Genomic DNA, 19,510 nt, shown 5'->3' on the forward strand with positions numbered 1-19,510 from the left:
ATTTCCAAATAAGTGAAATGTGAGACTTGGACAAATGCCCTCTCAAATACATTTTATTTGTAAAGCCCAATATCACATACAATGTCTCAAAGACCGACAAACATCAGGAAAATCGCCCACCCCACCCAAGGCTCTCTAGGAAGATCAGGAAGAAACATCAGGAGAGGAAGAACCGAGAGATTCCCTCTCCACCAACGGCCGTGTGTGCATTTGGAACTTCCATGTCCCATTCCAGACCTGTTAACTTCCAAAACATGTTGTTGGGCCATCTACTGCCAGTAGAGGTCAGTGTCCAGTCAGCAGAGTTTCCACCTTTAGACAATAATGCAGAGAGACGACGGAACCCAAATTGAGAAGCGTTTAATCTCACACACACACTTATTACAAAACATACAAATCAATCAATCGTGCTACAGTCCAGATTCAAAAGCAACAGGATAATCACCAATGTAGTACAGATGAGTCCATGTTTGATATTACATATGTAAGCCACACACACATTACATTACATTACGAACATTTGGCAGACGCTTTTATCCAAAGCGACTTACATTATATTACCACCCTTCGCAGAGGGGGGAGCAATTGAGGGTTCGGTGCCTTGCTCAGGGGCACCTCGGCAGGGACTCGAACCGGCAACCCTCCGGTTCCTAAGCGGAAGCTCTACCCACTCGACTACTGCCTCCCTACTCACCACACACACACACACACACACACACACACACACACACACACACACACACACACACACACACACACACACACACACACACACACACACACACACACACACACACACACACACACACACACACACACACACACACACACACACACACACACACACACACACACACACACACACACACACACACACACACACACACGACTAGCTTTGCTTCTTTGGGTCAGCATCTTTGTCTTCCTCCCCTGGCTCCTTCTTGTCGTCACTTGTGGAGTTCAGTGATGTAATAACACCCGCTGTTGCTCCGCCCACAGCGCCGCCCACCGCAGCTCCTGTTCCCGCCACAGCAGCAGACGCCGCAGCTGTCAAACCCACGGCTCCTGGAGACAAACACAGAACAGGAAGTACGTTCAGAAGTTGTTTTTCCCAGTATGGGCGTTGGCGTTTGGTCCTTGACTTCTTCCATCTTGTTGACCTACCTGCAGACTGGAGGATGGCCACCAGGCTCCCTGCTGCCACCCCTCCCCCGCTAGCTACAGCTGCTGACGACATCATGCTCGCGGCCAACGAACCTGCCACGATTCCGCCAGAAGCGAATCCGACGCCTGCCAGGACAAACGGAGCTGCCACCACGGCTCCGACTGAGAAGGAGAGGGACAGCTGTCAATCATGCTGAATCAAACCAAAACATGGACCTGAACCAGACGGGACATAGCAGGAACCGGTCTGGTGCAGGTGTGTGAGATGCTTTAGACCTGATGATGTCTTACTTCCTGTCAGGAGCGCTGTCCCCACTGTGGCACTCACAATGATAATCTCTGTAACAGAAGAGAAAGGAGCGGTCAGTTCATAACTTCACTTTGACTTGAGCCCAGGATGCATTACATCACAGGTGTCAAACTCAAGGCCCGCGGGCCGAATCCTGCCCCCCACGTCATTTTATGTGGCCCGCAAGAGCAAAGAGCGTTTCAGTGTAAATTGTCCATGAACTACATTTCCTACAACGCGTCAATTTTGTGACATGTGAACTGACAGCATCCCGACACTTAAATGCAGCGTTCCCACATCAGCTTCAGCTCAGCGTTTAACCAAGGGGATTTTCGGAGGATAGATTCTCTGATATTTTAGTAAATTTCTTCATGTGATCTCCTTGTGTGAACGGCTTTCCGTGCCTTAAGATCTCTCCCCAGCTTTCCACAGCACTATCCAATTAGCTCTTTAACGTTCATTTCCTGCTTTGCACTTTTCAGGAAATGCAGCTTGTTTGTTTATGGAAATGTCTTTGAACATTTTGCCTTTTACTTCTTATTTATTAAAATTTCTCTTTAATTTCTTTCTCTTCTCTGTGTGCAGTTTACCTGAAAATCAATACAACTTTTAAACAGGTAAGCACAAAGACTGAAAGTTAAGGACTTCTGACCTCACTCACTTTTGACTTTTTCAGCGTGTGCCTTGTCTTTGTCCCCCCCGGCCTTGTGTCCGTCCACCCAGGCCTTTTCTGCGTCCTCCCGGGCCTTGTCTATGCCCTCCCGGGCCTTGTGTCCGTCCTCCCGGGCCTTTTCTGCGTCCTCCCGGGCCTGGTAGTGGCCGCTGAGCGCCGCCACCATGGCCTCGTAGGTCCCGGTGGGTCCCGGAAGGCTCCAGAGGACTCGCCTGCCTCCTGCGCCGAGGAAGCGCATCAGCAGGTCAACCTTCTCTGCGCACCGCGACCGCGCTACATAGCTCTCGAAGAGGGAGATCCAGGAGGTCCAGGGCACCGGGGGGATCTGCCCGGGCACCGCCAGGAACGGCTGAAGGGTGAGAGACGCCATGGTTCCACCCGCCACGGTAAACAAGACGTTTATATAGAGACGGAGAGCGGCTGGTAAACACACACCGACACGCCCACTTTCGTTTTCCCAGTAAGACGTGTGTGTGTGTGTGTTATAATAGTTAGTTAAAAGTTATATGAGAGAGAGAGAGAGAGAGAGAGAGAGAGAGAAACCTAACAGAAACAAACCTGCTTATTAATACTTTTCACCACAGGAACACACAGGAACACATACAAGGTTCCACCTTTTGACAATAATGCAGAGAGACGACAGAACCCACATTGAGAATCTTTAATGCTTTACACACACACACACACACACACACACACACACACACACACACACACTTCCTTATTGCAAAACATACAAATATTAATCGTGCGATTAAGATACACACACACCCAGGACTAGCTTCTCTGTGTGCGTGTGTGCAGTTTACCTGAAAATCAATACAACTTTTAAACAAGTAAGCACAAAGACAAGAAAGAAAGAAAGTTAAGGACTTCTGACCTCACTCACTTTTGACTTTTTCAGCTTGTGCCTTGTCTTTGTCCCCCCCCGGCCTTGTGTCCGTCCACCCAGGCCTTTTCTGCGTCCTTCCGGGCCTTGTCTATGCCCTCCCGGCCTTGTGTCTGTCCTCCCGGGCCTTGTCTTTGTCCCCCCCGGCCTTGTGCCTGTCCACCCAGGCCTTTTCTGTGTCCTCCCGGGCCTTGTCTATGCCCTCCCGGGCCTTGTGTCCGTCCTCCCGGGCCTTTTCTGCGTCCTCCCGGGCCTTGTCCTTTTCCCCCCCGGCCTTGTGTCCGTCCTCTCGGGCCTTTTCTGCGTCCTCCCGGGCCTGGTAGTGGCCGCTGAGCGCCGCCACCATGGCCTCGTAGGTCCCGGTGGGTCCCGGAAGGCTCCAGAGGACTCGCCTGCCTCCTGCACCGAGGAAGCGCATCAGCAGGTCAACCTTCTCTGCGCACCGCGACCGCGCTGCATAGCTCTCGAAGAGGGAGATCCAGGAGGTCCAGGGCACCGGGGGGATCTGCCTGGGCACCGCCAGGAACGGCTGAAGGGTGAGAGACGCCATGGTTCCACCCGCCACGGTAAACAAGACGTTTATGTAGAGACGGAGAGCGGCTGGTAAACACACCGACACGCCCACTTTTGTTTTCCCAGTAAGACGTGTGTGTGTGTGTCTCTCTTCAGCTTCCTGGCCTGGTTGGACTGTAAGCTATAAAGTATGACAACACAGCACACAGGTTCATAGTTCTATCATTGCTGTGTGTGTGTGTGTGTGTGTGTGTGTGTGTGTGTGTGTGTGTGTGTGTGTTTGTGTGTGTGCGCGCAGGTGTGGGTGTGTGATACATTGTGTAAGCAGGTCAGAAGCGGTGAGTTATTTCTTCAGAAAACAAAACTTAGAAAGTCGTGCTCAGTGGTGCCCCTCTTTCTTTCTGCCTTTCTTTAAACTGAAGGTGCTGACAGAGGAGATTGTTCACGAATGCTCCTGCGTATGTCGGGTCAAAGGTCAGATGAAGAGTGTGTGTGTCACTGCCGGCACCTGTCAATCATGAGACAGAACACATTTATCCACCAGACCATTCATTCAGATTTAGAGTTTAGCTCTCTGGAGATGGAGCCAAGGATCCAAGTTCCCCTGATAGACTCTAAAGTATGAAATGCTGCCCTCTAATGGTGACAGGCGGTTTAGCAGAAAACTGAGTGGTTTACAGTGAAACACCTTTGGCTCCCAATCAATCATGAATATTAAACTAAATACAAGACACATCAATGAAAATATTCGAAAATAAATAATACAGTCAATTAAAACATAAAGATGAATAAAGTCAACAAACCGGTAAAGGATTAAAAACCCCAAACAATTGAATCAAATAAATAGAGTAAATCAGTGTTCAATCAAAACTCCGCTTGTTTCTTCCTCTGATCCTCAGTTCTTAACTTAATACCTAATAAAATAATACAAAAATGAAATCTTTCAAACTAAACATCCGGTTCTGTGCGGAGAGTGTGTTCTGCGCATGCTCCCATGATGCACCTGTCCTCCACCTGTGACGCTCCGGTGCGTGGCGCGCGGCGATGACGCAGTTGAAAGGAGCCGCGGGACGGAGGCTGCGTACAAGTTTGGCACGAGCGATCCGGCGCATCAGTTTGTTTCACTCCAGCGGAACGACGAGGCTGCGCGCTCCCCTCACACGTGAGTCTTTCTCCGCTCAGCTCGCGCTTTACACGCGCGTTTACCACTTTAGAGCTGAATGAAACGCTCGAGCTCAGATTCTGCGCTCTGAACGTCGACAGGTCTTCATTTCATTACGAACTTTATCGACTAAATGTCATCGAAATAACACAGAAAGCTGTTTACGGGTTGTGGTGTCAGTTAGAAAAGTTGGGACAAAAATTCGGACGCAGAAGTTCAGACGATATTCCCTTTATTTAAATCAGAATGAACTGAGTAAGATTTGGAGTCGGAAATAATATTAACGAGAACGAACGTGTTTGTCCACTTTTTTTCACCACACACTCACACTCACCGTGATTGGCTGTCTTGGTTTATTGCTGTAGTGATTCGTCTTTGGTGGCTCTTTGCTGTCTTGTCTGTCAGCAGGATCTCTCACAAAGTTATGAAATGAAACTTGATGGGCAGGTTGGACACGATCCCAGGGAGAACCCATTCAAACAAGTCGGACTGATGGTGGCGCTGTAACCACCTTTACATTGAGTTCTAATGCCATCCATTCATCCAGGCCTTCCCCACTTCTGATATTTTTAATTTTCTAACTTTTTAATTTTGGCCGTCTGGTCCTACAGGTTTTTGTCGGTTGTCCTACATTTGACATCGGGATCGAGCAGGCCAAAAGTCTGTTTTTCGTTGTTTTTCCTCAACTGGCTGACAAAGCTGAATGGGCGTGGCTTAATCCTTTAATACTTGTAGTACTGTATCTCATGAATGAATGAATTGACTGTAACCAATCTTGTTTCTATTGCAGGACGGTAATCTGTAGTGTTGGTACTCAATCCTGATCACCAGTCCTGTAGTTCGCATTAGGACAGGCGGTTTATCTGTATTTAGTATTCACACTGATTTTGCTGGAGATATAAAATGAAGAAACACCCATTAACGTCAAATCAACGTCCAACCTCTCAGTTGTTCTCATTTCTCTTTGCTTCTTTTTTTCGTGATCTCCAAGCTTTTTGTCCGTATCGCTCTCGTTCACTGCCTTTTTGTAGAAGTAGCTTTTCAGTGTTGACGCGTAGCTGCGGAGGTGTCTCTTCAGTAACGTGGACAAACGGCCTCATGTTGTTCCGGCACATTCCTGATGGATGGCAGGAGGGAGGGAGGGAGTGATGGAGGACAGAAGAGAGAACCCGTCTGTTCAGCTCTCGGCCCTATTGTATGTAGTTGTTGTCCTGGCGTAGTTTCCCGTCTCTCCGTTTGGCAGCTGTGTCTTAGGTGACATCATGTGAAAGTAATGCTGCGTTGGAGCGCTCATTGGAAGGTGGTGCAGTGCAGACGGAAGGGCAAAGTGGTTGTGTTGAAGTAGAAAGTATAAACCTGCAGAGGATGGTCATGCTGCTTCTGTAGCTTTATGTAAAGAAATGCCCTGGAGCTGTTTTGGCATCGCCTGTGAGAACAAGAACAGAAAGGCATCAGGTCCATTCAAATGTGTTGTTTTCTGTTCCCCTGTCTTATTGTACCATTTGTAGGCACGGATGCCATTTTTCCCACTGTAATTTCCCCTTTTTGAAATGCCATTGAAAGCAGCACAACTTGCGCTGTGCAGGACTTCCCCTAAGTCACCAGGATGCATAAATTGTGACCGAGCCCTAGGTACTGGGAGCAGGTCTCTGCATGGGCCCGTGTACATGCTCTGACTTTCCTCTCTGTGCTGCCTTGGAGCGTTCACCAGGAATCCCCAAAACTCGACGGTACAGATATCTTCCACTATCTGTTACTGACCATAAAGGGTCAAAAGAACTTCTCAGAGGATTGGCAAAGGGTTAATACTGAAGACGGACTATTGACATTATTCCCATTGTTGGAATGAGAACTGAATGGCACTCGTGGTTTGTAATCACATAAAACCTCTGACCTTGAACGCCAGGACCTGAAAACGTGCCATTAAATGCTAACATGTGCGTGTTCTGCTTCAGGCAGGCTTTCAATCATGTCATGCAGTCCCCCTGAGCGGCTGTGTAGGGTACCTTTCTCTCCGGGTTACTGGTTGAGCCACATACATGTCACTTTTTCTTGTTGTTCCACATTTCTTCTTTGTCGTCGCTGTAACTGAACCTACTGCACGTGTCGCTGTCTCACCTGGCCTCATTTTATTCGCCTTGAAGACCAACAAACCATCAGGATTCTCGTGATACAAATACAATGTATCGTATGAGATGCTGACTGCCAGATTGAGATTGGAAGAACGGTGTAACAGGAATATTCTCCCATGTTTTGGACTTCATCAGTAACCTAGATATCGAGTCACATGGTGATGTTGGGTACAAAGCATGCAGGGAATGTTCCAGCCTCCGCTCAGGTGTGCCTGAACTCTAACTGGTTCCCACTGACTTCATATTCTGGAGTCCATCCAAGAACAAACTGGTTTACTTTCAGTGACTAAACGCATCGCCCGCGCCAAACATTCGAGTCCACCTGGAATCGGTAACAGTTGTAACAGTTTTTTTTAATTTCTCAAATAAAGATGCTTGCTTACTCGCTGCTGCTTTCCTCTCATCGCACTCGGGTGAACCTGTTTGGAGTGTTTTGAGTTTTTCTTTGAAGTCTTTGGAAGAGGAAAGTTCAAACGTCTGTCAGAAGCTGGCAGGCAGGTTGGACTCTGCTGCCGTAGTTTATGTTGTGTTGCAGTGCAGGTGCGATGCTAGCACAGAGCTGGATAGCGAGTCTGATCATGTTAGGGGCAGTAAGCACAGTGTGGAGCATCGTTCTTATACACACTCCTTTAGGTACATTGGTTATGGCCGTACAGAAACAACCCCTCTGTTGTTATTGTACTGATAAGTTGGGCAAATATAGTAATGGTGTTATTGCTCTACAAGGGGCTTTAGGTGTTGCAGGTCAATGTTTATATTCCTACCACCTGCACCACTAAAACATGGAGGCTGGCTTTACTGGAATGTAGTTCATTTCCTTCAGACTGAGCAAAGCAACCAAAGAGATTCAAACCTAAAGAATTCAGTACGTCCTAGTTAAGACAAAGACTATCCGGTCATCACGCTTCATTATGACCCAACTAACCTGCGCTGTTTTGCTGTGTGTGTGTGTGTTGTTGGGTTTAAAAGTTGGCTTATTGTGAAATGCATTGACCTTTGACCTCTTTGAATGGCAGCGAGTGGGGGAATGGCAGATTCATTGTGAAACTAAATGTGATTGTTTCTCACCTACGTGTGCAGACAGAGGTTCAGTCTGTTGCAGAACGACGACGACTGAGCCGGCTGGCCTGTTTGGTCAGGTCGAGTGTGTGTGTGTGTGTGTGTGTGTGTTCCACTCTCAGCCCCGCCCAGATACCCGTTCTGTTTTCCTTTGCACCCGTCTGACAGGCACATCCTCACTCAGGTGTGGTGATTCTGCTCTGAAAGGCAGCAGAGGAGCATTTCAATCCTGAAGGAACGTTCTGGAAAAGCCTTTTTTTGGGGCTATTTGTTGTTTATTTCAATTGTAGCATTGAGAGGAATTTCCCTGTTTTTTGGCGGCCCTGCTGTGACTTTACACTGAGCCCTGATTGAAAGGATTCATCTGTGGAGACCAGGCTGAGGAAGGTGTGTGTGTGTGTATGTGTGTGTGAGACGTGACGTGACGTTACAGCTTTGCTTCATGTTTACATCTGGAGCTGGATGTTAGAGAAGTTGTGTGCGTTTTCCATTATTGTGGTTGTGTAGTTGTGTTTTCCATTGTGTGTTCTTCAGGGTGCAGTCTGTCTTAACAAAGCTTACTACAGTAAACACAGATCAGGTAGCATTTGAATAAAGTAAACATGAATTCAGAGTAATTTCAGTTCAAACGAGCTATAAACCATTCAGAGAGGGAAGTGAACGGATTCTAACTTATATTTATTCAGTTTCTTGTCTAAACGTCGTGGCTGTAGCTCAACATTACGATTTGTTGACCAGATGTAACTGTGTGTGTGTGTGTGTGTGTGTGTGTGTGTGTGTGTGTGTGTGTGTGTGTGTGTGTGTGTGTGTGTGTGTGTGTGTGTGATCACGCCGGCCTCACACCTTCCTTTGTTAACCCCCTCAGTGCCGTGTACTTGGCCATGAGACACAGTCTGGCCTGATCAACCAGCCTTTGGGTTCGCATAACGCCGTCCTCTCTAAATCAAAGCCATGGACCCTCAGGTGTGCCCGCCCCCTCTGAACAGCAGCCAATCGGTGATCAGCGGCCTGGACAAATCCCCAGCCAGCGGCTTCAAACCCGGCCACTCGCGGAGCAGCAGCACCGGCTCGTCCAAACATTCAAAGCAGGTAAAGAATCTGAGCAGTGAAGTCATAATGGATCCAAACTTCATGTTAGCAGTTACGGTTCGCCTGCGTCGTTTCTTTCTATGTAAACGTGAACAGAACCTAAGCGTCTGCGTCCTCTCCGTTGTCTCTTGCGTTGGTTTCAGTCTCGTCACTGGGAGGTGATGGAAGACCCGCAGACCGACCTCTGTTCCATCCCCGGCTCCTCTATGGACCTCAGCATCCCGGGAATCTGCGAGGGCTACTTGATGAAGAGGAGGAAGTACCCGCTCAAAGGCTGGCACAAGGTGAGGAAATGATGATGGAGGAGGAGGAGAAGGAGGAGGAAGGTGATGGTGATGCAGCTGCTCAGCTTTTCCATTGGTGCTTTCAGAGGTTCTTCCTGTTGGAGAAGGGAATCCTCAAATACTCAAAGACGCAGCAGGATGTAAGTGTTGACACACACACACGCACACACACGCACACACACGCTCTCTCACTTACACACTGGAATGGAACGTTTTCCTGCTGGTATTCCAGGTTCAGAGAGGGAAACTGCACGGCTCGCTGGACGTCAGCCTGGCTGTTATGTCCATGAACAAGACGGCCAAACGTATCGACCTGGATGCCGGAGACAACCTGTACCACCTCAAGGTACCGCGCCCGGCTCAGCCTGGGGTTTGGACCCACATGATGAGAGAGAGCTCAGACCTTTAACTGTGATTGTTTGTCTTCTTCCATCCTCTTCCTCTCTCCCTCCTTTAAACCCCGTTAGGCAAAGAGTCACGACATCTTCTACATCTGGTTGACCAAGCTGTGTGCCCATCGTGTGTTTAAGAAGAATGAGGTGCTGAGCGTCCACCGCGGCGTCCTGCACGCTCTCTCTCTGGGCAGGAACGGCCTTCCAGCGACTCTGGCCCAGAAGAACAGGATGATGGTCAGTAGAGCTCGGAGGCGTGGTTGATTGGTCCAGACGTCACTCGTACCGCTCTTCTGATGATGCCTTTTCTGTCTTGCTGCGTTGATGCTCCAGCCTTACTACGCCAGCTCGGCTTCAGTGTTCCAGACGGAGGTGGGAAGCCCCGCCCCGGCCGTCGCCTCCCACCCAGGGGTGACCAACAAGGTGTCGGCCTGGCTCCAGCAGACCCACGACATCGACGCCACTTCGCAGGGTGAGGCGGTCGTCCCAGTGTTTACCTTACATGTAAAGAGCGTACAGATGGTTCAGGAGAAGACCAAGCTCAAATCAGAATCAGAATTGCTTTCTTTGCCAATTAAGTTTACACTTAAGAGGAATTTGCTGTGGTTCTGGGTGCGAAGGTATAACATAAAGAAAAGACAACAGAAAACACAGAAAACAACAGAAAACAACAGAAAACAACAGAAAACAACAGAAAACAACATGTACTAACAGCAGCCCGGCCAATACTTAAATTAAACACACTAAATTAAATAAGTTAACTAAATGAATGCTGATGAACAAAGTGTTAAGGGGATTATTGTCATAAATTAACTTAAGAATACTGTTTAATAAAGCGAAAGTGAAGTGAATGTGCAGGGGTTTATTATATTATATATTAATTTAATTATTAATTAATATTAATATGGAGACACCCAGAGTAAATGTGTCTGACCTTTGACCCCAGAGCTGTCCAGCTGTCAGACGGAGCTGACGGAATTGGCCCAACTCATCCAGCGACTCCATTGGCTGGAAGGGGGCCTGCCAATCACAAACACAGATCTGGAGATGCGGATCAGCATGCAGGTGAGGTTCAGTTGACCTTTATGAATACGGCCTCTTAGGTACGTGGCCATTATTTGTCAGGAAAGTTGCGTCCAAACTAGTTCACTGGTTCACCTTTGCTGTTATAGCGAAACTATAAGACCGAGTGTTGTGTTTGGGAATCCACAAGATACGTTTAACTTTTATTGTGGTGGGCCAACGTCTCTCTCTGGGGTCCATCCAGACCTACAGACCTGGTGGTGAACGCCAAACGTCTCCAGAACGATCAAACAAACAAAAACAAATCGGATGTAAAGTCAAATAAACGAGGTGTTCGGACAGATTTTAGTTTCCTGGGGTCTTGAATGTTTCTGTCGGTCTTTGTTTCAGAATCTCTCCCTAGAAAAACCCAAAAAGAAGTCTGGGAAAGTGTTTGGTCATTCCAGGACCTTATCCCGGGTTGAGGCCATGGGCGGGAAGGTACGACTTAATCTAAGCATGTCAGACATTGGCCTTAAACCAAAGCGGGTCGGGTTCTGGGAGGTAAAGAGCCAGCAAAGCCTCATCTCCTGTCTCCTCTTCCCCATCCAGTTCACTTCCAGCCACCTGAGTACCAACTGCAATTCCTCCGTGGGGAAGTCGGTTCAGTCCATCCCAGACTACGTCTACTCTCAGCTGTCCAACCCTCAGGTCACCTCCCCCGAGGCCAAGAAGCTCCACCAGGACATCTACGCCGTCTCTCATAGAGGTACCAGCCAGCGCCGCCGGACTCTGGAGTTTAGAAACGAGCTGCCCGACGTTTTGGGCCTCGATCCTCATTTCGGATTTTCGAAACCTGCCGGTGTTTGAGGAAGTTTGTGTTTGCTGTGTTGCAGTGCAAGCGTCTCTGAAGTCCATCCATGACGTCCTGACCCTGGAGAGAGAGAGGCTGAGGCAGGCCTGGACCGGGCCGGACCTGAGGCAGAACACCTCCCAGCAGCTGGCCACGCTGTGCAGCACGCTGTCTGAGGTACACGCCGCTCGCTTCATGTTGTTATGAAAAGGGAAGTCTTTGGTATCAGTCTGCAAAAACAATGGAGGTCAGACCCCGGCTGAGTGTCAGAGATGTGCAGTGTGAAACCGCCGAGCAGGTTTGGGCTGTTTCCTGTAGAGGAGCCAAGACTGCAGAGAGGTGTGTCGGTTGCTTTAGTGTCAGGGAACACACCACCAAGTCTTTCTCTCTTTGATCACACACACACACACACACACACACACACACACACACACACACACACACACACACACACACACACACACACACACTGTTGCACACTGAAACTGAGCGCTTGTGTCAGTCCACAAGAGCCCGTTTCTGTTTCCTTTCTTTGTCCAGATGAGACTTCCTGTTCTGTTCTAACGCCACACGATGGAGCTGTCAGTCAAAACGGCTCAACAAAATCATAATTCACTTTCTCTATAAAACTGTATTCGCCATCGACTTTGTACTCTTAAGGCTTCAGTGACCTCCTCTTCCTCCTCCTCCTCTTCCTCTCTGGTAGTACTCATCACTTCAAAGATGAAGACACAAAGCTGCTGAACACAGATTTAGTACCAAGAACTCTCTCTGTGTCCACACTGAGTTAGAACCAAAACAAACTCTTTCCAAATGAGGAAAGGTTTCATCTGGTTTATGATGAAAAGAAAATGTGGCGCCCTCACTGGCACGGCGTAGTCTTCCTCTTCAGGTGACATTCTGAGGTTCCAGCTCCTTTGTTTCCATCTTTGCTTGATGTGCTGGTCTGACTGGTGTGTTCTGGTTTTGGACTGGCCTGCTGTCTGGAAGTGTGGGTGTGTGTGGTTGTCAGATGAATCTTGCGTGTCCAGATGTTTTGCATGGCTGCTTTCTGTGTGCGTGCGTGTTTGTTGTGCTAATGCTCAATGCATGCGTTTGTGTGTTTAGTTTGACATACAGTCTCGTCTGACCAAAGTCCACTCCCTTTCCCTGTCCTCTGACTCTTCTGAGGGATCCTTCTGCACCGTCCGTCAGGACCAGGTGTGTACTCACACTGCTGTGTGTGTGTGTGTGTGGGGGTGGGTTTGTGTACGTCATGTGTCGCTTTTCTGGTTTGAGCAACCTGAACCCCCAGCCCTTGTGTGTCTGTGTGTTTTGTTTCGCTTGCTTGTGTCTAATAATCTCTCTCCACGTCTTTCCCTGTAAACTTTACACACCCAGACCTTTACTTTGAAAGGTACACGACAGTGTGAAGCGCAAAGCTTTTGCTCCTTTGATCAAACCAATTCTCTCGTCCTTGGTCTCCAGAGGACGCCCTCTAAGAACCGCCACAGTCACCGCGCGCCCTCGGTGGCCGACTCCATGGCGGAGTACTTTGACGCGAACGAGGTGATCGTGTGTGAGACCTCGTCGGAGGCCGAGGCGTCGGACGAGTCGGGCCTGAGCGACATCACCACCACCAGCAACTCGGAGCCCGAGGAGGGACATGGTGAGTCATTAATCTGGTTGAGGACAGTAACTACCCCCCTTCCCAGCCCTTCCACTTTGGACAGTGGACAGTCTGTGTTCTGGTCTTTAAGTAAACACTGGACCTGCTCGGCCCCGGGGGTAAAAACTGAACACCCATGATTTTAATCACAATGTTTGATTCAGATGATTTGATTGATGATCTTATTGAGATCAAAGCTGTAGACTGGATACATCAATATAAACATGAACCTTTCCTTGTAGTTTGGGCCCTTTATGAGTAACCTCCCCCCCCCACCCCCCCCTCTCTCCTCAGCCACCGCCACCATCAACTATAGGACCAGTCTGTCCAGTGCCGTCGACCCACCAAACCAAGCGCCCTCTGATACTGGTAACGCCACCTCTACATATGACCGGTTAATGGATCTGCAGCTTCATCCAACTGCAAAGGACAGAAATGAATCACCTGTCAATCAAGGCTGTCTTATCGTCTGTCCTCTTTTATTAATCCTCCTCCTTCTTGTCGTTCTGGTTCAGGTCGTCGCACCGTTCTTCCTGCGGCGGGATCGGACAACGGCCACATCGGCATCATGACCATCCTGTACAACAACATCGGGAAGGATCTCTCCAGGGTCTCCATGCCGGTTGCCCTGAATGAACCAGTGTGTCTGCTGCAGAGACTCAGCGAAGAATTGGAGTACACTGAGCTGCTCGACATCGCCAACCGCACAGACGACCCGTTTGAGAGAATGGTGAGTTCATTTCACTTCAGGAAGCAGATCTGTAGACGGATCAGACGATGGCGGGGGAGGTTGGAGTGTGAGGATGTAAAGGATTCCTTCCTTGGTTTTGCTTACACCTTACTTCACGTCCGTCTCCAGGTTTATGTAGCGGCGTTCTCCATCTCTAGTTATGCTTGGGCCACCTGGAGGCACCGCTACAAACCCTTCAACCCTGTTCTGGGAGAAACCTACGAAAACCACAGGGAAGACCGAGGCTTCAAGTTCATCAGCGAGCAGGTAACCGGCTCACCTTCAGAGTTTGTAGAGAACAGAAAGAAATGTGTCGACAAAGCATCAAGGCCAAGGTTTCTCTCCCCGAGCTTATGGATGGTTTGTGGTCTTTGCAGGTTAGCCATCACCCGCCCGTCTCTGCCTCTCACGCCGAGTCACAGAACTTCTCTGTGTGGCAAGGTAAGAGTTTGCCTTCTGGTCAGGTTTAGGGTTCAGCCTCCGCACGCAGCAAAAGCCTCTGACTCTGTTCTGTCCGTCCTCAGATCAGAGATGGAAGTACAAATTCTGGGGAAAATCGGTGGAGATCCTTTCTTCTGGACTGGTCAACGTCACCCTGCCCAAGTAAGCTAGCACACCTGTCTGTATAGCCTGAAGTACCTAAGGGACTAGAGAGAGTAAGACTGCAATGATGTGTTACCTTAGTCCAGAGACTGAACTACCACTGCTGCCTCACATCCAGAAGGTCCTGTGTTTCCCTTCCCAAGCTGACCTGCAGTCCTTTCTGCATGGAGCTTCAGTGTGGACCCAGGCACTAGACTGTAGACCTGAAGTTGGTACTTGTGTGACTGGAGTGTGTTTGCTCGTGTGTGTGAAGGTACGGCGATCACTACGAATGGAACAAAGCGGTGACGTGCATCCACAACGTCTTGAGTACGCAGCGCTGGTTGGAGCATTACGGCGAGGTCGTGATCAAAAACACAAAGAGCGACCTGTGCACCTGCAAGATCACCTTCGTCAAGGTCGGTGCTCTGCCGACTCGTCTCATCGTCCACTCGGTGGACTTCTCTTCCCGTCTATTGATCCTTTACGCTTCCTTCCTCCTCCAGTCTCGGTATTGGAGCTCAGAAAACAGTAAGAACGAGGTCCAAGGTGTGGTTCTGAACCGGGCAGGAGAGGTGGTTCATCGCTTCGGAGGCCTCTGGCACGAGGGCATCTTCTGCGACACGCTGCCCACCCCACAATGCATCTGGAAGCCCAGTGAGTCCTGAGGAAATGTTCCCCCTTCCTGCCGTGCGCTCAGCTCTTCGTGTTCCTCATCCTGGTATGTGTGATGTCATTTCCTCCGTAGACGTGCATCCTGACGACTTCTTCCAGTACTACGGCTTCTCACGTTACACCAGGGAGCTGAATGAGCTGACCCCTGACCTGAAGGCCGTCCTCCCACCTACAGACACGCGGTTCAGACCAGACCAGAGGTAAAAGATGTTCACCATGATGTCATAACCTAGAATCAGCTGGAGGTGATGAGCCGGTCTAAAATGGCCGCTCTGTGTGAGTGGAAGTGTACGGAGTGCAACGCTCCATTTGTTCACTGTGGCTCCGCCCTCTGTCAGGCTCCGGGAGGAAGGGAAGGAAGCGGAGGCCGACAAGAAGAAGGACGAGGTGGAGGAGAAGCAGAGGGAGAGGAGGAAGGAGATGGTGAAGAGGAACGAAGAGCACGTCCCCCGGTTCTTCAGGTGAGGAGTCTGCGTGGCGGAGGAATTGATCAATCAAGCTGATCGATTGATTTGCTTTTTAAATCCTGTATTGTAATTTAAAGCTCCGCCCCTCTCGCTCGGCTCACCCTTCAGTCGCTTCCTGTAAATGAACGCGTCTGCAGTTGGACTAGCTTAGTTGCGAGACTTTAACCGTCTTGTCTGTTTGTGTCGACAGGAAATCGGTGGACGACGCCGGCCAGGAGATCTGGCTGTACAACGGAAACTACTGGAAGCTCCGCGAGGACCCGGGCTTTGCTAACATGGAAAACCTGGACCTGTGGTAGACGCATTCCGTTGTTAGCTCAGAGGCTAAACCTGACTGTGGCGTAGCCCCTGATTAGCCTAGCTTATTGGCTAAACGCAAAGAGACTGTAATATATTTAAAGAAATCATCGTAATCTAGAACGGAACCTGGCCAGGGTGAATTTTGGAATGTAAATTAAACTATAACTCATCCAAGCACGTTCAGGACCTAGCTTAGCATGCTAATATTGTATAAAGCTTGCCCAATGAGTCCTCGGCAGTAGCATGAAGGAGGAGGGCATTTTAAAGCGTAGATGAACCTCTCTCCTGCCGCGTAGAGGCGAGGTGCTGCTCAACATCCAGACTGACGCTCATGTTGTCTCACTGTAGAGTTTTAACCCCTTAATGGCCGTATTGTATAAAAGTCCGGTTCCGCCCCAAAGCAGGGGGGGAAGGGGGGGGTGCGTTGATCTACAACGCAAGTGTCGTAACGTAAAATGGCATCGGTGTTGTAATTCTGCTACTATCGAGTTTTAGCTCATCCGTTTGAATATTTAAGTATTTTTATGAGTTTTATGATCGCTGTGACGAATCGAATATGAACGCTGGAGGGGCGGGGGGGGCGGGGCCTCTGAGGAGCAGCGCTGTGTGTGGGGTGTGGTACAGGTGAACTGGTGATTTCCTGCTCTCCTCGGTGGGTCTCAGTGTGTTAAGTTGTGTAGTCTGTTCTCATGGTTGATTTGCGACGCGTGTTGCTGCAGCGTCCCTAAGCTGGAGTCAAACCAGCGCTCGGCCGCCGCCTCCTCTTCGCCCGCCTGTCAGACGTCTGCCAGGGAGGAGGATTGGTCTCCTAAATGCTTTGAGAGTTGACGCAATGAAGTATTTTTTTTATTGATGTTTCAACAGTGAATGATGAGGAAAAGAGATTAAATGTCAAATGTTTGTTTGTTTTTGTTTTTTTGTTGTTGTTTGAAATAAAAGGTTACGCAATCACCGCCCACTTCTCCTTGTGTCCATCAGTTTGGTTTGGAGTTAGAAGGTTTGATGTTCACATGAAGACTGAACAGCTCTGAGCAAACACACGACAGAACAAAAGGCCTGAAGGGAACTTCCTGTGAACACACACCAGCTAGAGTGAGGATTTGTTGTTTTGGTTGGCTGAAGATCGGAGACGGACTGAACCATCTTCACTGTCAATGTTTCACATTTATTACTACAACACGACTTCAGTGCTTGGCTTAGTTAGATTTTTTTATTACTCTTTTATTTGTGTCATGTCATACTTTAGTGGACCAATGTGTTTCTATGACAACAGGAAAGTCTGTCAGCTGTCATCTTTTACATTTTAAGTGAGAATTTAATCAAGTCTTTAATTATGAAACTAAAGGTGCTTTGACACACACTCACACACTCAGCCAGGGGTCTTTGCTTGAAGTGCCCTCGAGCAAGACACCTGACCTCTGACTAAGGACTGTGACTCTGCTGTGGTTCAGCTTCACTCTGTTCTGTCAGCAGCAGAAATACAGCTGAAGTAGAAAATATGGAGAATTTCTAACAGGACGAGTAGACAAAACGCACACAGACCCACAGCTGTCATGTTGTCCTCCTGAAGCTGAAGCAGCTCCTCGTGTGTCTGTCATCATCTCAGCTCAGTCTCAGATCAGTCTCCAGCTGACTGACTCCTCCAATTCATCTGCAGCATTTCAATCATTGGTAAGTTTAAGCTTTAGTGAAAATGATCATTAGGTTGTTTACCTTTAGAAATGTACATAACTTTTATCTTTGCGTTCCAGAAGAAATAACACCATGGATCCAGAGCAGAGTCCAGAGCAGCCAACAGAGACCAGGCGGTGAGTTACACCTCTAATACCTCCAAACGTTCAGATGCCCCTTTCCTGAAAATCACAATCCTGTTAAATCGCTGTAGTATCACTTTAAAAAGGCCGTCGTTGCTCAGTGTGCACAGCATGGAGCATAGAAGTGAGTCTGTGTGTGTTGCACATTAGAACATGGAGCCGCTGAATGTAGAGAGAGAGAGAGAGAGAGAGCCTGAATCTGAACCCTCCGTCCCCTTTAATCACATTTAAACATTTCACAACTTTGAGTTTACATTAGGTTTGGGTTTGTTTTGTTCTGCAGATTGCTGGAGTGTCTTCATGTCACGTCCACGCGTCTGCATGTGTGTATCTTAGCAGCTAAATGACCCAATTTACCAACACCTCTGTGAGAAATTGGATCTCAAATCCTCCCCTTGATCGTCGCCTCTCGGCAAACTGGAAGCTCTGCAAACCCACCGCCCACACAGGGTCCACAAAGGGTCCACACAGGATCCACAAAGGGTCCACACAGGATCCACAAAGGGTCCACACAGGGTCCACACAGGGTCCACACAGGGTCCAAACGGTCCACACAGGATCCACACAGGATCCACACAGGGTCCACACAGGGTCCACACAGGGTCCACACAGGGTCCACACAGGGTCCACAGGATCCACAGGGTCCACAGGGTCTGAGCTCTTCATCCCCTGCTCTCCTGCTTTCAGACCTTCAGCACATCTCTGATCTTCATGAATGCAGTCTCAGCTGCTGTGTCAGTGTGTTGACGTGAGACAAGACAGTTTGGTGGTCAGCACTCTCATCTATTTACAACTGAAGCGTACCCCCTCTGGTTGAACCCTTTTGGATTCTGTCTCCAAAAATCCTGGAGGCTTGCAAGTTCGTTCAGCGTCCGGCGGCAGCAGAGCGTGTTGGTATGAACACGTGAAGGACGGCAGTGCTGAGAGGAACATGCAGGCTCAGCAAAGCATTCCTGGATTACACTGAAGGGGGAAGTGGTTAGGGTCGGATTGAAACGCGTCGTGAGTCAGATCTTGCTGTTCTCCAAGTGAGAGTCGATGTGTTTGATGAGGGCGTCGTCAGGGTAACTGGTGGGGAAGGTCAGCTGACACAGAGGGCAGCTGCGGACGGCGCTCTCTTCTGACTCCATCCATAACTGCAGACAGAGGAAGAGGAAGATGTGGAGGAAACAGGCTTGAGTGAAATCTGTGCAGTTAAACACACATATAGACACATCATCATCATCATCATCATCATCCTCCTCCTCCTCCTCATCACAGCTGACTGCTCACGTTGATGGAGGGCCATGACTGAGCGTGCTCGGCGTTCATGTAGGGAAGCAGATGGCAGGAGAGTGTGGCAGGACCCTCGGGCGCCGAAAAGGAGGGATGCTGGGGCTGTTTCCTAGGAGACGTAAAAGACGAGTGAAGGGCCTGATCCCTGGGCGACGACGAGCAGATCACGGTCGCACCGAGCGTCCGAGGCGGACTGGCAGCCGGCGAGAGATACGTACACACATCCTGTTAAGACAGAGACCACAGACAGCTTAAATATGGGAAACCGGATCAGAGCCACAGAAGTCATCATCATCATCATTATCATCATCACCTCTTCGTCGTCAGAAGACTGTGGGGGCGTCACCAGTGGGGTGGGCCCCGGGGGGTCGTCAAGGTGACAGAAATGATGTACCTGGATGAGAGGACGAGCATTGGAGAGAACAGAGTAAACATAGGATTCACCGCTCTCAAACTGAAGACGCCTCAGATGAAGACGCCTCAGATGTTTGTGTCAGTTGTTGTGTAATGGCGCCCTC

The 19,510-nt window shown here is 49.2% G+C and overlaps 2 protein-coding genes, 1 long non-coding RNA gene and 1 pseudogene across 9 annotated transcripts; 1 reads left to right on the forward strand and 3 right to left on the reverse strand.

Moving 5' to 3' along the window:
* Positions 1-43: 43 nt before the first annotated feature.
* On the reverse strand, positions 44-3,637 carry LOC143010364 (uncharacterized). Of its 4 annotated transcripts, XM_076162647.1 has the most exons (6): positions 3,122-3,623; positions 2,115-2,262; positions 1,456-1,503; positions 1,165-1,326; positions 884-1,065; positions 44-312 (listed from the first exon to the last, which is right to left on the reverse strand). In XM_076162647.1, the coding sequence occupies exons 1-5, from the start codon at positions 3,563-3,565 to the stop codon at positions 890-892; spliced, it is 978 nt and encodes a 325-aa protein (XP_076018762.1). In that variant the 5' UTR covers positions 3,566-3,623; the 3' UTR covers positions 44-312; positions 884-889. The 4 variants fall into 4 exon arrangements, with proteins under 4 accessions (XP_076018762.1, XP_076018764.1, XP_076018760.1 ...); XM_076162649.1 differs by lacking the exon at positions 44-312 and having other exon boundaries at positions 345-1,017; positions 1,258-1,326; positions 3,122-3,637; XM_076162645.1 differs by lacking the exon at positions 44-312 and having other exon boundaries at positions 345-1,065; positions 3,122-3,622.
* LOC143010362 (oxysterol-binding protein-related protein 7-like) lies at positions 1,397-16,854 on the forward strand. Of its 4 annotated transcripts, none has more exons than XM_076162643.1 (23): positions 1,397-1,420; positions 8,747-8,970; positions 9,114-9,254; positions 9,341-9,394; positions 9,487-9,600; positions 9,722-9,883; positions 9,980-10,118; positions 10,593-10,711; positions 11,060-11,149; positions 11,261-11,417; positions 11,545-11,678; positions 12,609-12,701; positions 12,969-13,149; positions 13,444-13,518; positions 13,665-13,879; positions 14,009-14,146; positions 14,257-14,320; positions 14,404-14,482; positions 14,736-14,880; positions 14,968-15,118; positions 15,210-15,336; positions 15,475-15,597; positions 15,794-16,854. In XM_076162643.1, exons 2-23 carry the CDS (start codon positions 8,833-8,835, stop codon positions 15,900-15,902), a joined length of 2,748 nt encoding a protein of 915 aa, XP_076018758.1. In that variant the 5' UTR covers positions 1,397-1,420; positions 8,747-8,832; the 3' UTR covers positions 15,903-16,854. The 4 variants fall into 4 exon arrangements, with proteins under 4 accessions (XP_076018758.1, XP_076018756.1, XP_076018759.1 ...); XM_076162641.1 differs by lacking the exon at positions 1,397-1,420 and adding an exon at positions 4,571-4,690; XM_076162642.1 differs by lacking the exon at positions 1,397-1,420 and adding an exon at positions 8,038-8,268.
* On the reverse strand, positions 5,384-7,151 carry LOC143010365 (uncharacterized). Its single transcript, XR_012964794.1, has 2 exons — positions 6,697-7,151; positions 5,384-6,116 (listed from the first exon to the last, which is right to left on the reverse strand). It is a non-coding gene; the product is annotated as an uncharacterized LOC143010365 (long non-coding RNA).
* Positions 16,855-17,938: 1,084 nt separating the features above from the next.
* The window catches only part of LOC143010366 (TANK-binding kinase 1-binding protein 1-like), a 4,710-nt pseudogene continuing 3,138 nt past the window's right edge, over positions 17,939-19,510 (reverse strand).

This window comes from Genypterus blacodes, unplaced genomic scaffold, assembly GCF_046128005.1.
Source record: "Genypterus blacodes isolate CSIRO-AG114 ecotype Tasmania unplaced genomic scaffold, CSIRO-AGI_Gbla_v1 ptg000125l_1, whole genome shotgun sequence".
NCBI lineage: Eukaryota > Metazoa > Chordata > Actinopteri > Ophidiiformes > Ophidiidae > Genypterus > Genypterus blacodes.

What these genes read in the sequence shown, in the direction of transcription:
- LOC143010364 (XM_076162647.1), bottom strand. Translation starts at nt 3,565, where the DNA reads ATGGCGTCTCTCACCCTTCAGCCGTTCCTGGCGGTGCCCAGGCAGATC. An exon ending in CCCGGGAGGACAGACACAAG is followed by an intron (nt 2,263 to 3,121) that starts GCCGGGAGGGCA and finishes GGCCACTACCAG; the next exon opens with GCCCGGGAGGACGCAGAAAA. An exon ending in GGCCATCCTCCAGTCTGCAG is followed by an intron (nt 1,066 to 1,164) that starts GTAGGTCAACAA and finishes GTTTGTCTCCAG; the next exon opens with GAGCCGTGGGTTTGACAGCT.
- LOC143010362 (XM_076162643.1), top strand. Translation starts at nt 8,833, where the DNA reads ATGGACCCTCAGGTGTGCCCGCCCCCTCTGAACAGCAGCCAATCGGTG. An exon ending in ACTCAAAGACGCAGCAGGAT is followed by an intron (nt 9,395 to 9,486) that starts GTAAGTGTTGAC and finishes CTGGTATTCCAG; the next exon opens with GTTCAGAGAGGGAAACTGCA. An exon ending in CCCAGAAGAACAGGATGATG is followed by an intron (nt 9,884 to 9,979) that starts GTCAGTAGAGCT and finishes TTGATGCTCCAG; the next exon opens with CCTTACTACGCCAGCTCGGC.